The sequence below is a fragment of the Antennarius striatus genome, chromosome 19 (genome assembly GCF_040054535.1).
Source record: "Antennarius striatus isolate MH-2024 chromosome 19, ASM4005453v1, whole genome shotgun sequence".
NCBI lineage: Eukaryota > Metazoa > Chordata > Actinopteri > Lophiiformes > Antennariidae > Antennarius > Antennarius striatus.
Window position 1 is genome coordinate 2673294 of NC_090794.1, and position 12819 is coordinate 2686112.

At 41.1% G+C, this 12819-nt stretch overlaps 1 protein-coding gene across 1 annotated transcript in view; it reads right to left on the reverse strand.

Annotated features, from left to right (window-relative positions):
* Positions 1 to 12819, reverse strand: part of rngtt (RNA guanylyltransferase and 5'-phosphatase) — a 64711-nt gene that overhangs the window by 16912 nt on the left and 34980 nt on the right. Inside the window, exon 12 of the mRNA XM_068343168.1 lies at positions 4011 to 4079. Coding sequence (XP_068199269.1) covers positions 4011 to 4079 — 69 coding nt within the window. The remainder of the gene's footprint in view (positions 1 to 4010; positions 4080 to 12819) is intronic.

A 12819-nucleotide genomic window follows, 5' to 3' on the forward strand; every position in this document is an offset into this window, starting at 1 on the left:
AGGTAAATCCAACCTATCTGCTTTCCTAAGTTGAAGAATTACCCCCAAAAAACAAACAACAGACATGAAATCAGTTGATTAGGCAGAAACATTTATATCTGTTACCATGTTAATGGGTGCTAATGAGGCAGATAGGAATATTATTAATAATAATAATGGTCAGAAAACATTTTGACTCAAGGGCGGTTGATAATGTAAGTGGATGTTTAATGACGTGTGACCGTGAAAATGCAGCATAGCGCTATAAGAACACAACTCATTTTTCATTTAAAGCACGGCAGAAATAACAGAAAAGTATTCCCTGTATTTTATTATCCAAGGATAACCATCTGGAGTGCTCACCAATATGCAATTCTAACATCTGTTGAATGGCTCTGTCGTGAGATAAAATCTTTCAGATGTTCTTATTCCAAGGACACCATGTGTTGGGTGACGATAACACACACACACACACACACCCAGCGACTGCAGGGTTCTGCGGTTTCCACCTTTGCGCTAATGCTAGTGCACACGTAAAGCAGCGAGACCCCACTGAGATTAACCCCCTCCAAGACAACCCTAATCCAACTCACACAGGGAAAGATTAGCGTTGCCCTGATCGCCGACTGGAAAGCAATCACAACGTGATCGATTGATCGGTTTAACGATGCGCACTGGATTGTAAGGCACACCTTCAATGAATGGCACATTAAAAAAAAAAAGTTTTTCTTTTCATATATAAGGCGCACTGTTGGTTTTTGAGAAGATAAACACTTTTAGGTGTGCCTTATAGTGCAGAAAATACTGTAATTGTGTCTCTACTCTGTGGGGAGTTGGAATTAAGGACTCCCCCTACAATCCAACGTGAGAGCTCCCGCTGTGCAGCAATCACAGAAAACGTAGGTTGTTTAATCGATAGCTTGATTACACAAGATAAAGGTCAAAAACGTGAAACTGGTTTGTTTTTTTTAACATTTTTATATTAAACCAGTCAAATCCTGCAAAGAGAAACATTTCCTTCACTTCAAAACCATCACAAACGCCTCAAACGTGGATGGTTTGCAGAGACGCCAACGACACACGGCTCGCTGTTAGCATTTGATGTGTGATGCTGAGTAAATACAGAAAAAAGGCTAACATATAAAAAAAATTAACTGCATTATTATCCTTTTCAAATACTATAATATTGTGTTTATATTATTATTACTGCCTTATTTCAAATAAAAGCGAGAAAGCTTGACTGAGAAAGTGCGAAAGTGGCAATACTCCATGTCCTCTTATCCGCCTGCAGCCGATATCCTTAATTTTTCCTAGTTAATATTTAATAACTTCTAGGAAGATTCTTCTCCAGTATAGATATGCAGACAGTTGGAAGGCTTTTGTCTCTCGCTATCATTTCTTTGGAGGCTCATAAAAACGGTGATGCTGAGGGCAATGGAGGAGGATGATGCAGCAGCTGAAATTAGCACAGACTATTTTAAAACAACATCCCCACAAACCAGCGTTTCTTATTTTGCATTTTGTTAGTTATGGTGTTGCTGTTGTGTCTACTCTGTCACCGTGACATCAGCAGCGCTGGGGTTGTTAATGGTCCCTATTATCGCGATTGGATTTGGTCGCTGAGGATGTGTTCATGAGCGTGCAGACCTTGTCGTGATGATGTCACCGTCGACATCTTATTCGCAGATCAAGGATAAAAGAGTGGGGGGGGGGAAACAACTTGATCCATTTTAATTCTTATAGGTTCATTACTAAAGACAGTTTGTGTTATAATGTGCCATTTAACGTCTATAACAATAATACGAGTCTCTAGCTATGGAAAACCCATCGAACCAAAACTCCCGTAAACAAGCTGTTTAATTGTTTAGTGAAGCCAGACACTGTTACATAAAAGCTGCATTCGTTTTCATTTGGAGTTTCATCAGATGGCCGACTATTTTCATCACCATTTACCCACATTTGAATCACCAGCTTTTCCAACTGGACCCATTTCGTCTGAGCTCCTGTTCCAGACGGGAACCAGCTGCTGACCTTCAGGAGTTTTTGGAGAGATTTCCTCCAATTGGATGCAAGGAAAACGGCCGAAAAGCATCTGAATGAGAGCGATTCATTCGATCACAGATTCATAAATCGGGCTGGACTACCGGGGCTGCGGCGACCATTACTGAAGTAAAAGCGTGTATCATACGACAACCCCCTCGCCGCGCAGTGAAATGAAATCACGGGGTTAAACTGGGATGAAAAATAGTACGAGCCTGGAGAAAAAAAAATCGACTTGTCTGAATGACTGTGACAGTTTTCTTATTGACAGACCAGTTTCTGTCACTTCAGAGCTGAAGAAGCCCCCTGCAAAACAAATCACAACCTCTGGTTAACGGTGGATTCGTAATCTATGACCGGGGGATGTGTGTGTGATATTTTTGCAGTGTTCTCCAGTGGGTTCGATAAATGCGCCATACATCCTTATACCCGGAGAGCCGCAGCGCTTTCAGCACCTTCCTTTGTTACTCACAATCCATCAAATTCACTGAGGCTAAAGAGGATAAATATGACTAGAAATCAATGGCTGGGCTGCATAAGAAGCAGTAACCCAGTGCTCTAAATCTAAAAACCATTTTCTGGAGTCTGCATAAATTCAATACAGTTGTTAAAAAAAAAAAATTGTTCTGAAGCATCTCTTGCATAACATGCGGCTAAAAAAGAAACAAATGTCCTATTTTTATTTTTTTATGATTTGGTTCTCTTCCCTCAAACTTACTGTGCTGTATATGTTGTTGAGTTGGAAGGAAACTAACTTTATCCCCAACACATTTTCATAAAGGAGCATTAACTACACAAAAAAAGCAGGTAGGAAAAGTATCATATGTAGAAAAGAAGACAAAGTGGTGTGATGACATGTTAAAATAATAAGAGCGTCATGATGCGATGCTGATCAGGACAGGAGCGCATCAATTAGCAGACTGGGAGAGACATCTGCTCTACGCCGTAGTGGAGAGAGCTGCTGTGTAAACCTGCCTTCCTCCAAATTTCAATTATAGCTCTCTGGAGAATGGTTGCTACCTGATGGCGATAGCCACGGCTTCACACTGTATGATGATTACTTCACAAATCATATGGGGGAGAGCAAAATAGCAAACATTCTCACCGAGAGGGAGGAAATAAATGGGTGATGTCATGTGGCTGAACTAGAACTCATGTCATCCATCAGTTTTTTGTTTGTTTGTTTTTTCCCCATCACATCTTCTTCTGCACAGGGTCAAGGTTGGGCGGATACAACCTGAACGCGCCGCTGAAACCTTTACGAGACACATTCTGCGTGTAAAAAAAAAAAAAAAAAAAAGTCGATTCGATGTACAAGATTTATGAAGAAATAGTGACGCGAATGGAGTCGGTGGCATAAAAGCGCTTGGAAACTTGTGATGAAACATTCTACACAAGTGTGTTATTTGTGATGCGATCAAAGTTTTGGGGGAGAAAAAAACTCTGTTCGGAACACTGTGATATATATTTGTCATACAAAATTTGTCGGGCACTTTTGCAAGACGCTGTTTTATTTTGTATCTAAAACACCATCCTATCCTCTTCCACAATAATCCTATAAGCCACAGAATATTTCACATACTGCAGCATGGAATGTGGGCCCTTGGGTCCATTATAGGAGACGAAAACAAAAAAGTAATACTCGCAGATTAAAGTGATTTTCTGCTTTTTCTGCCACAAAATAAATCAACACACTATTCAAGGCCGTTTCCACCGTAACACAAACGGCCATATGTCCTTTTTTACTGTGCAGCTGCTAACGGAGAGGGCTGTGTTTATGTGAAATCATGTAGGAGTGCAGTTTCCTTTACATTAGGAGAGGAAAAGACGGATATAGACGGTGACAAACAACGGGTAGTAATGACAAGCTGTCTGATGCGTGTATAGGAGCCTGGGTGGAAGAGGGGAATCTGTGCCTAACAATCAACTCGTGGCAGCAGGGGCCACGGCTTTGAGAAATAACAAATAGTCACACATAGATGGAGGCTCACCCCGCATGGCTGGAAGATAAGCCCATCCACTTCATGGCTGACCTGCGATGTGAAGCTGCCTTCCAGTAGCTGAAAAAAACAGAGGGGAGGGGAGGGAATGAGGACACAGTTTCAGCGAGGCAAAAAAAAAAAAAAAAGATAAACATCGAGACTGGTGCTGAAAAGCTTGAGGTGGGAACACAAATGGCATTGATTTCTAAAATGAACAACAGCTTTCCAGTCTGCCAACAATAACTTGGCCTCTATAAAAAGAGCCAAATTATCGAGTCTCAACTTCATCCGAAGATTTATTCTCTAGAGATACAAGTACGAAGTCAGCCGCCTTATTTTCAAGCCTGGAACAGCGGAAACATTTCTTTGACTGATAATTCGTCAGTCCGGAGATCGATATCTGTAACTTCAACGCCCGGGTTGACGACAAGAAGAGGAGAGGAACCTTCAAACACGGACAGACAAAGAAGAGCTGAGTACATGGAAGCACATTTTCCGCATCATGAAACACAGCACAGATATTAGAGGCACTAAAATCGGGCAGAATCCCCCTTCAGTAACCGAAGAACACTTTACACTATGACCCCTTTTTGTTTACAAGATCTGAATCCTCTCCCCATCCTCTACTTTCTTTAGGAAGAAAAAGGCGACTGCCTGAAACCAATTCCCCAGTGAATTCAACCAAGAAATTTAGCTAAACTAGAAAAATGTAAATTATCTGACTTTTTATTATTTATTTGTTCTTTGGCACATGTACATCTTTAAAAGTATGACTAAGATAGACGGAGTCCCTCTTCCGTTTCTGCTCATTCGTTATTTATTATGCTGAAGAAAAAGCAATTTATGGCCATATTCTGGCAGATATGTGGAGTCTAATTTTTTTTTTCTGTGAATATTAAGCAGATTCATTTATAGTTATAAATGTTTAACCGGGGCTGTGGTGACATGCTGATGGGGGCCATGCATGGACTCAAACAGCTGGCGTGCCAAGCAGTGTCTATTAAGTTTCACAATAAAACAGATGCGGAAGGAACAAACAAAAAAGCATCAAATTGTCTGGTGATGGCCGCGCTAACCAACAGGAAAGGCTTGATCTATTCCAGGGGTGTCAAACTCATTTTCACCGAGGGCCATATCAGCATCACGGCTGTCCTCAAAGGGCCAGATGTAACTAATATATATAACTAAATGTAACTACTCCTTAATGTTAAGTAATTGAATTTATTACTTATTCAAGTTACAAACATTACAGTTGCACAGAAAAAAATGTTTGTTTCTGTTACAACATAAATCCTTTTAATTTGTCGGGTTATTAAACCCACAGTAGCCCATCAATCAAGGATCAAACTATCCAAGAGAATAAAAATAATAATAACATCAAACACAAGTTAGGACATTAATTAAAATGGTCTCAATTACTGCATTGTGGGAAATGTAGTTTTGCTCCAAGGACATGTTTGACCTGTTTATTTTTAGACAGTCTGACCTATTCTCTTTTGAGGGCCACACAAAATGATTTGGCAGGCCACATTTGGCCCCCGGGCCTTGAGTTTGACACATGTGACCTATCCTCACCATCTGAAGTTAAACTGGTAATTTCTGAAAGAAAGGTCCAAAAAACAAATGTAAATGTTAACTTTGTGCAAAAATAAATTCCGTATTTGCGTGCACAAACTTGGCCAATAAACCCGACTGAGTTCTCCGAGGGTCGGTGCAGATCGGGATTCATGGATTGAACAGCATTTTTACATGCATTTTTATTTGTTGTACTGCTGTGAAAAGGAGTAGAATCATCAGTCATCTATCATAACCATGGACTTCAAGAAAGTGAACAAACTGTGATGCACTTCCCATCAAGCTGTATCTTTGTGTGACAAGCAGCCTGTGGCTCGTAGTGGTTCTGGCATTTGACTGTAATAGAAAACGGAGGCATCCAGCTGTATCAACCCTACGAGCGTTAACAGATTTATAAAACCTGTAGATGTATCGCGCTGAATGTTAGAAATAAGACAGCTCTCGGCAGTTTTGGGGGATTTCCAAACACACGGTAGAGAAGCAAGTGTGTGCGATGTGGAGAATCGTGTGCATTCAAGTATGAGAATGAAGCCTTCTGTGGCTTCTGTTTGCTCGGACAGGGAGGAGATGCTGTGAAGACCCGAGGTTCACCGAGGGCTTCATCTTCACTGATATTTGAACACACAAAGGACCAAAACGCAAGACCTCTGAATCGATGTTTTGAAAGTGAACAAGAGAGATGAGACAGAGGCGCAACTTCACGGTAATTCATCCATGTCACAAACATAAAACTTCTCATAAAGTTAAACATGATTTTGTGTGATCTTTCTTAACAGTGCTGATTTCCCTGCCGCGCCTTCGCCAAGGGAAACCCGCATCTGCTGCTGCTGCTCGGCTAAGGTAGAAAATCAATCTGAAAACATATCGTATACTTTGAAAAACATTTGGCCGTAATGCAATACTCAGTACCTAACTCAATATCTGATTGTACATAGCAACAGACAGGAGGCTGTGAGCTTTTTAAAGGGTAGAATGTAACAGAAGCTGCACAATCATTGTCAATTATAGAAAAAAGGAGTAGAATTTAATGTGTAAAAAAAATATTTTGCTTTAAAGCTACAATTGCCTATAATTTTACAGTAACAATGGGTTAAATTACCTTGCACAATGGGAACGGTGCAACCCACAGATTATTATCACCGAGGTCTGCAGTTCCATCGCTTTGCAGAGCAATTAAGTCTCGCAGAAAATTGTTTTGGCAATTTTGTTTCAGTGTTTTTCCATCTTTTGAAATCAATTGTTAAAGATAATTTTTAAAAAAAACTTCTTTCAGAGGAGCTTTTTTTTTTTTTCCGCAATCTTGCGCGTGAAGTCTCTACTAACCAACTTTGCCATTCCCTGTGCTCGCGCTGAGAGTAAGTATATTTAGGCAGACAGGAAATGGCTTTGGTCAATAAAATAGAAAGCAAATGCATTAGTGCACTGCAGTGGATATCGGGTATCATATTCGAGCCATCAAGACGAACAACAGCAGAAAGCAACGCGTTTTTTTTATCCGTACATGGAGGTAAGTGGTTTTTCAAAAACGTATGGGGGGGGGTGAATGAAATGATTAACTTTGAAATACCTGCATCGCTCCGCTGACCATGCGTGAACATTTTGAGTGCTTGCTGACAAGAACAAAGGAAAAGGAAAATGTGGAGATCGCCAGAAAATCATTAGAACCAAAGCAGTTTCACGACGAAGGAGAAGAAGGATCGCCGTCGTCTGTCCTGGTGCCGCTCGGGGACTAACTGGGTTATATAACCTTTATCACAAAAACAAGAATGTGTGTAATAAAGCATAACTACACTTGTATTCAACGCAATTCAAAAAACTTTTCATACACAGCAGCACTGCAGGCTTGTAAGAGTTCCTCCTCTGACACAGATTTATTCAGACTGGCATTAGTCCCAATTAAATCTTTCTCAGGTGCTCAGCAGATACACGTCACCCCTATGACGCATTTTGTCTTTCTCAAAGATGTATCTCCGATCATATTTGTTGCAAAGAAGGAATGTGCGATTCAAATATTGGTGAAGTATAAAAAATTAATTGTAATCAACCTTTTCTGGAAACACTCCAATGCATTATTGGGGCTTCATTTCCAGCGTTGGACTCCTAAATCTGTGATGGGAAAGAGTAGTCCCAGCAAATTTATGTCTTCAAGTGTGAAGTGTTTCCTTTTTTTGAAGCGTTTAAAATCTTTTACTTGACAAGTTCCTTCCTTAGCTTTGTTAAAACATGACTGCACTCTGCTGCTTGGTGCCACCACCACCAAGTGACGATCAATGAAACGACAGTTTCCATCTGAAACATGCAGGAAACATGGACACGCTTCCAGAAAGTCTTACTGAATATGAAGCGTGGGGGGGGGGGGTATTATGAAACCATTACAGAGAAATATGGATGCATTTAATGCAAATTCAATGTGTGCTGATGTGAAAAATTAATACAAAGGAAAACGAGAAACCAATTATTGGATGCACACCTTTAGAGACCTTACAAAGTATGTGCGAAATTTAACTGCTGATCATCGGTTGTTGAGACAAACCAACTAAGGTAACCCCTTTGGCGGGGGGCACTAAAGTTCTCCGTGTAACTCGGAACAGTTCACATTTCTGCAAAATACCGTTTTAAAAGATGCCTTCCAGGATGAGTGAGTTCATCAACCATTTAAAGAGCACGGCATCCATTTATATGAAGCAACAGAAAGCCGTTCGCTCTCCGCCGCTTCTGAAGAGAACGTAGAGCAACATCAGTGCTCTCCAGAATGATGAATGAGTCACAGCAGATCGCACAAAGCTTGACAATCACGCTGACATGGAGAAGGCAGATAGCCAGACTAAAAAGAAGCCGAAGCCTTTATGGAGGGAACGGCGTGTAGGCGGGCAAGATCTGGGAGTTCCATTTCAGTTCTCCTGCCATCTTAGCACACCCACCCACCACCTCCGTTGAGCACACTGAACCTTGGATGGGGAGATGAGCAAAGAGAAGACTTCCACTCACACATCCTCCCACATTAAGGAAGTTCCTTGCAGCGATAGCGCAGAGAGGGGGCTGCAACCCTGCTTTCATGGTAAACCTCTTAAGGAAGGAGACATAAGGTTGTGTCCGGTACAGTAGGGCTGTGTAGGCAGAGGTGAACAGCACAGCCCCATTAGGAGATTATGCTTTCATTGCACACTCGAGGGCAGAAACGGGACAACGTTGCCTTCCAGGGGACGGATGCGCCGCCAACGGGCATCCCAGGAGGGAGCGGATGTCAGGATGATGGAAATCTGACCGTTTTTTCCTCTCCAGTGTTTCATGTTTCAGGTCATTTCTCACAAAGACACGATGATGAATGATATCTGATTTACTGTCCTAATGACAGATATAACGTAACTCACGTTCACCTCCATGTAGCCCGTTTGGTCTAACGCAGCAATGGTTTTATTTTCATCCGTTAAGACAACCTGCGCTCGATGAGATAATGATAGTACAAACGTAACGGTTTGATGCTAGGTGGAAAAAATCTAAAAATCCAAGGCGTGTCGGGAAAAGAAAGGAGTAAACTAATCCTGTCATCCGTGAGCAAGGAGCAAATCAAACACATTCAAAGTCAATGTTTGTTCTTGTTCCGTTTAATACGTCTTGCAAAGCTAGTCCTGAATTAAGCTAGTTCTTCACATGGAGTAAATAGAGGCATCTATAAATGGGGGCACCAGCCTGATTCCAATGCAAAGACTGATTTAGAGTTTAATATTGACCAGGGAATGAGGACAGGGGCAATACTGAGGCTATTTGTTAGATGCAACAATAAAAATAGTTTATTTAGATTTCCTGTGTAAATTATGTTGTCTTCATTTCTTCTGTGTTGCTGGTTTTCAGATATTTTTGTCCATATCCCCGTTTTGAAGTGAAGAAGCTGGGTTTCAAAGAGAGTTCAAAGAGTAATACGAAGGCTAACAGCTCCTCTGGATTGGAGGTCTGGCTCCTGAGCCTCTCACCTTGTGCAAAACCAAACATACAGCTAACCCAATTTCACCCGAGACCCTCAAACCGCAAGTTTAATCAGCCCTTTTCTCTCTGTTGTTGTTCATCTCACAGAATTTTCATAGGATAACCTTTAAGTGACCTTATGCATGGTCTCTTAATAGGTTTCCCCTTTTGGCTTATGTCCGTTTTCATGCCTAAATTTCCTTTTAATGACACAATTTCGTGTCACCCCTCCCCCCCACCGGCCCCCAGAGACTGCGTTTATGTTTTTCTCCAACAAAGTAACCCAGGTGGAGAAATTGCATTTGTAACCATGACTCCGGTTGACCAATTTTTTGGGTGCAGTTTGAATAAAAGAGTGTATTTGGCTGGGCTTCAGCTGCGTAACTTGAATACAAAACATGTCGATGGGGAAAACACAAAAGGTGACGGCAAAGCAAAAGATTAATCACCCTCTTCAATGATGTTCAGTTAATCTGTATGAATGAATGAAACCCAGGAATATAGGAAAAGTGAAGAAAATAGAGCAAATATCCTGATGGGAGGTAAGAAACCAGTCGTGCAGCTGCTTGCAGGTTCATTTTTCATGTTGACTGCACCAACATTAGAAAAAAACTAAAACTAAAAATCAACTCAACACTGCATTTGAAAACGCAACTAACGTGTGCTGCGGAAAAAAAAAAGTTAATCTCAAAGGAGTATAATATGTCCAGTTTTTCCTTGGCGTACCTGGTACTGATAGCATGCAGTTTCCATTCCTGAAGCCTTTGTGTTTCCGGCTGTGTGCTCATGCTCATAGCTGCTGAGGAGGTTTGGGTGATGCGGGGGCTGAATCAAAGGCAAAGAGGGAATGGATTGATATTCCAGTCAGACCAGAGGGTTGTTGCTGAAGGCTCCTTTTAAGCCTAATGTGAATAGGCCTCAGAAGCCAGTGTGCCGTTCACTATTAACCGAAAAGCCCACATCAGTGTGTGGACGGGGCTGCTGAACCACTGGCTATAGATGGAGTCAAACAAGGTTACTGAGTCTGGAGGAACTTAAACATCTTTCATCTTTTGATGGATAACGCTGGTTTGATTGGGGAAAAAAAGATCTATATTTAATTTTAAACATTCTATTGTGATTAAAGGGAAAATATTAACATTGAACAGTTGGAGGATTAAATCAGGGAGGGTTGTCATGAGGTTACAACAGGTATTCCTGATTAGACGTATCAGGGCACGGCGTGAAATTGAATTATGTTCCAAAAAAAACCCAACCTGTAGCAAATTAGGAGAGTGTCTTTGCTGCGCTCAGCATTAATTCAAATTCCCTACTGTGAAAGTAGTGATTGCGAGGTGGAAAATGATGACAATGATGCGCATCGATCTGATCAGAGGCATGAGAACACAACGGGAGCTCACATGTTGTTTCTCGTTCCGTTTCGGGATGATTCAATTCTACATTTTCCTTTTTCACAAAGTCCATCAACATTTTTAATATCTATGAATTTCCTAATTAAAGTCAAGTCCCCTGCAACAGCTGCAGCTAACATTAACAAATCTGCAGCCAGGACTGCATTCATTATGCTATAAAGTTAATTCTTTTTTATTCCTGTTATTCTGTCAGTTTCTTCATTTTTAGTCCAGCTATCTTTGTAAAGAGTTCCCAGGTTCCTCTTTTTGAAGCAATGCTGCAGTTTGCTCTTTACAGCTGAAAGTCTTTTTTTTTTTATAACTGCAGAAAGACTTGCACTAAAAAAGGTGCCTTGCTGATATCATATTCAGTAAAAAAGCACCGAACTGATAAATAATACAGCTTTCATATAACATCCGACACGAGAGAACTAAACAAAGCTATACAACAGGGTGCCTTGGATATTGCACCACTTTATTGTGTCTTTACAGGGTACTAGAGGATAACATAAGAAACGGATAAATAATGCACTTCTCAGTTGGTGTTTCGGGTAGATTTTTAAGTTTCCAGGTCAAAATCATGAGTAAACAGTGGTGAGATTTGTGCTGTGGGTAAACAAACGAGTAAATAGCAGCCGTTTAAGAGGCTGTATTTTGTATTTGTAGATACACCAGCCATTGGCTGGTCAAAGGTTAATTCTAACAACCATGGTTATTGTGACGGATGGATGTGAACACGTCCTTTCTCAAACTGAAATATCCCTAGTAGATAATGAGATAATTAATAATTCATCATCTGGTCTGTATAATAATGGCTGTAAGATTTCTCAGAGCAGCATCACACCCAAAGGATTTTATTAAATATATATTTCTAAATGACTAAACAGTAGACTAGTCGCTACTTTTTCTAATAGCTCTAACCGTTCTATTTTTGAGGAGGATGGCTGCATCCTGTTTCCCTTGCTTTGCTTTCGTTATGGAATAAAGGCCTCGGGTCAGATGCACAAAGCACCCAGTGGGTCATTAATGGTGAGGATGGGACAGAGTAAGTAATCACATTGCAGATATTGGATCTTGATCATTGCAAGTCGATTGCTGCCAGTCAAGACACATCCAACTCCGGGGGGGAAGAGATAGACAACCACCAGGGTATGGCAGCAGCGAGCGCTCGCAATCAAATGAAAATAAAAAATAAAAAAATAGAGGAGGCAGACAATGTGAAGAGGCAACGACAGGGAGGCAGCCATGCTCTACATGTGCTGTCTGAGCTGGAGTAGGAGAGGAGGATGTCTCCTCGACGTGTTAGACAGAGCCGGGGGTTTGGCTGGATGTCAGACAGAAAACACCGTATGGCTTTGAAAGCATACAAAAAAGAACCTCCATCTGTAGCTGCAGGAGTCGGATGCAACTCTTCAATATTTAGGTGTAGTTAAAATCTTATTTTCGTTCTAACACTTATGATATAACCCCCCCCCCCCCCCGCCCACAATTGTTGCTTTACTTTTTGATTGATTGTGTCTTTACCTTATCTGTAACTTGATTAATTCATGACATTAATTTGATGTCGAATATGATCGATGGTTCAGTTTTACTGTAATGGGTATTTCAACATGTAGTGTATAATGTCGACATGTTGCAGCAAACCCAAGACTTTCTGAGCCGCAGCTGCATTGCATCAGTGGCGTTATGTGTGTTTTTAGCTGTAGTGTTATCTGCACACACAATGAAGTCCAAAGGAAAACATTTTGCATTCGGTTTGATGACTCCTGCTGGGACCCAGTGGTGCAGATCTGTTGTTGTAACTCAGATGTAACTCAGAGAATCAACCAGACTTCCTAGAATATGGTCCAATTGGTACGGCACCTACTTTTGCTGCAGTATGTATGTAT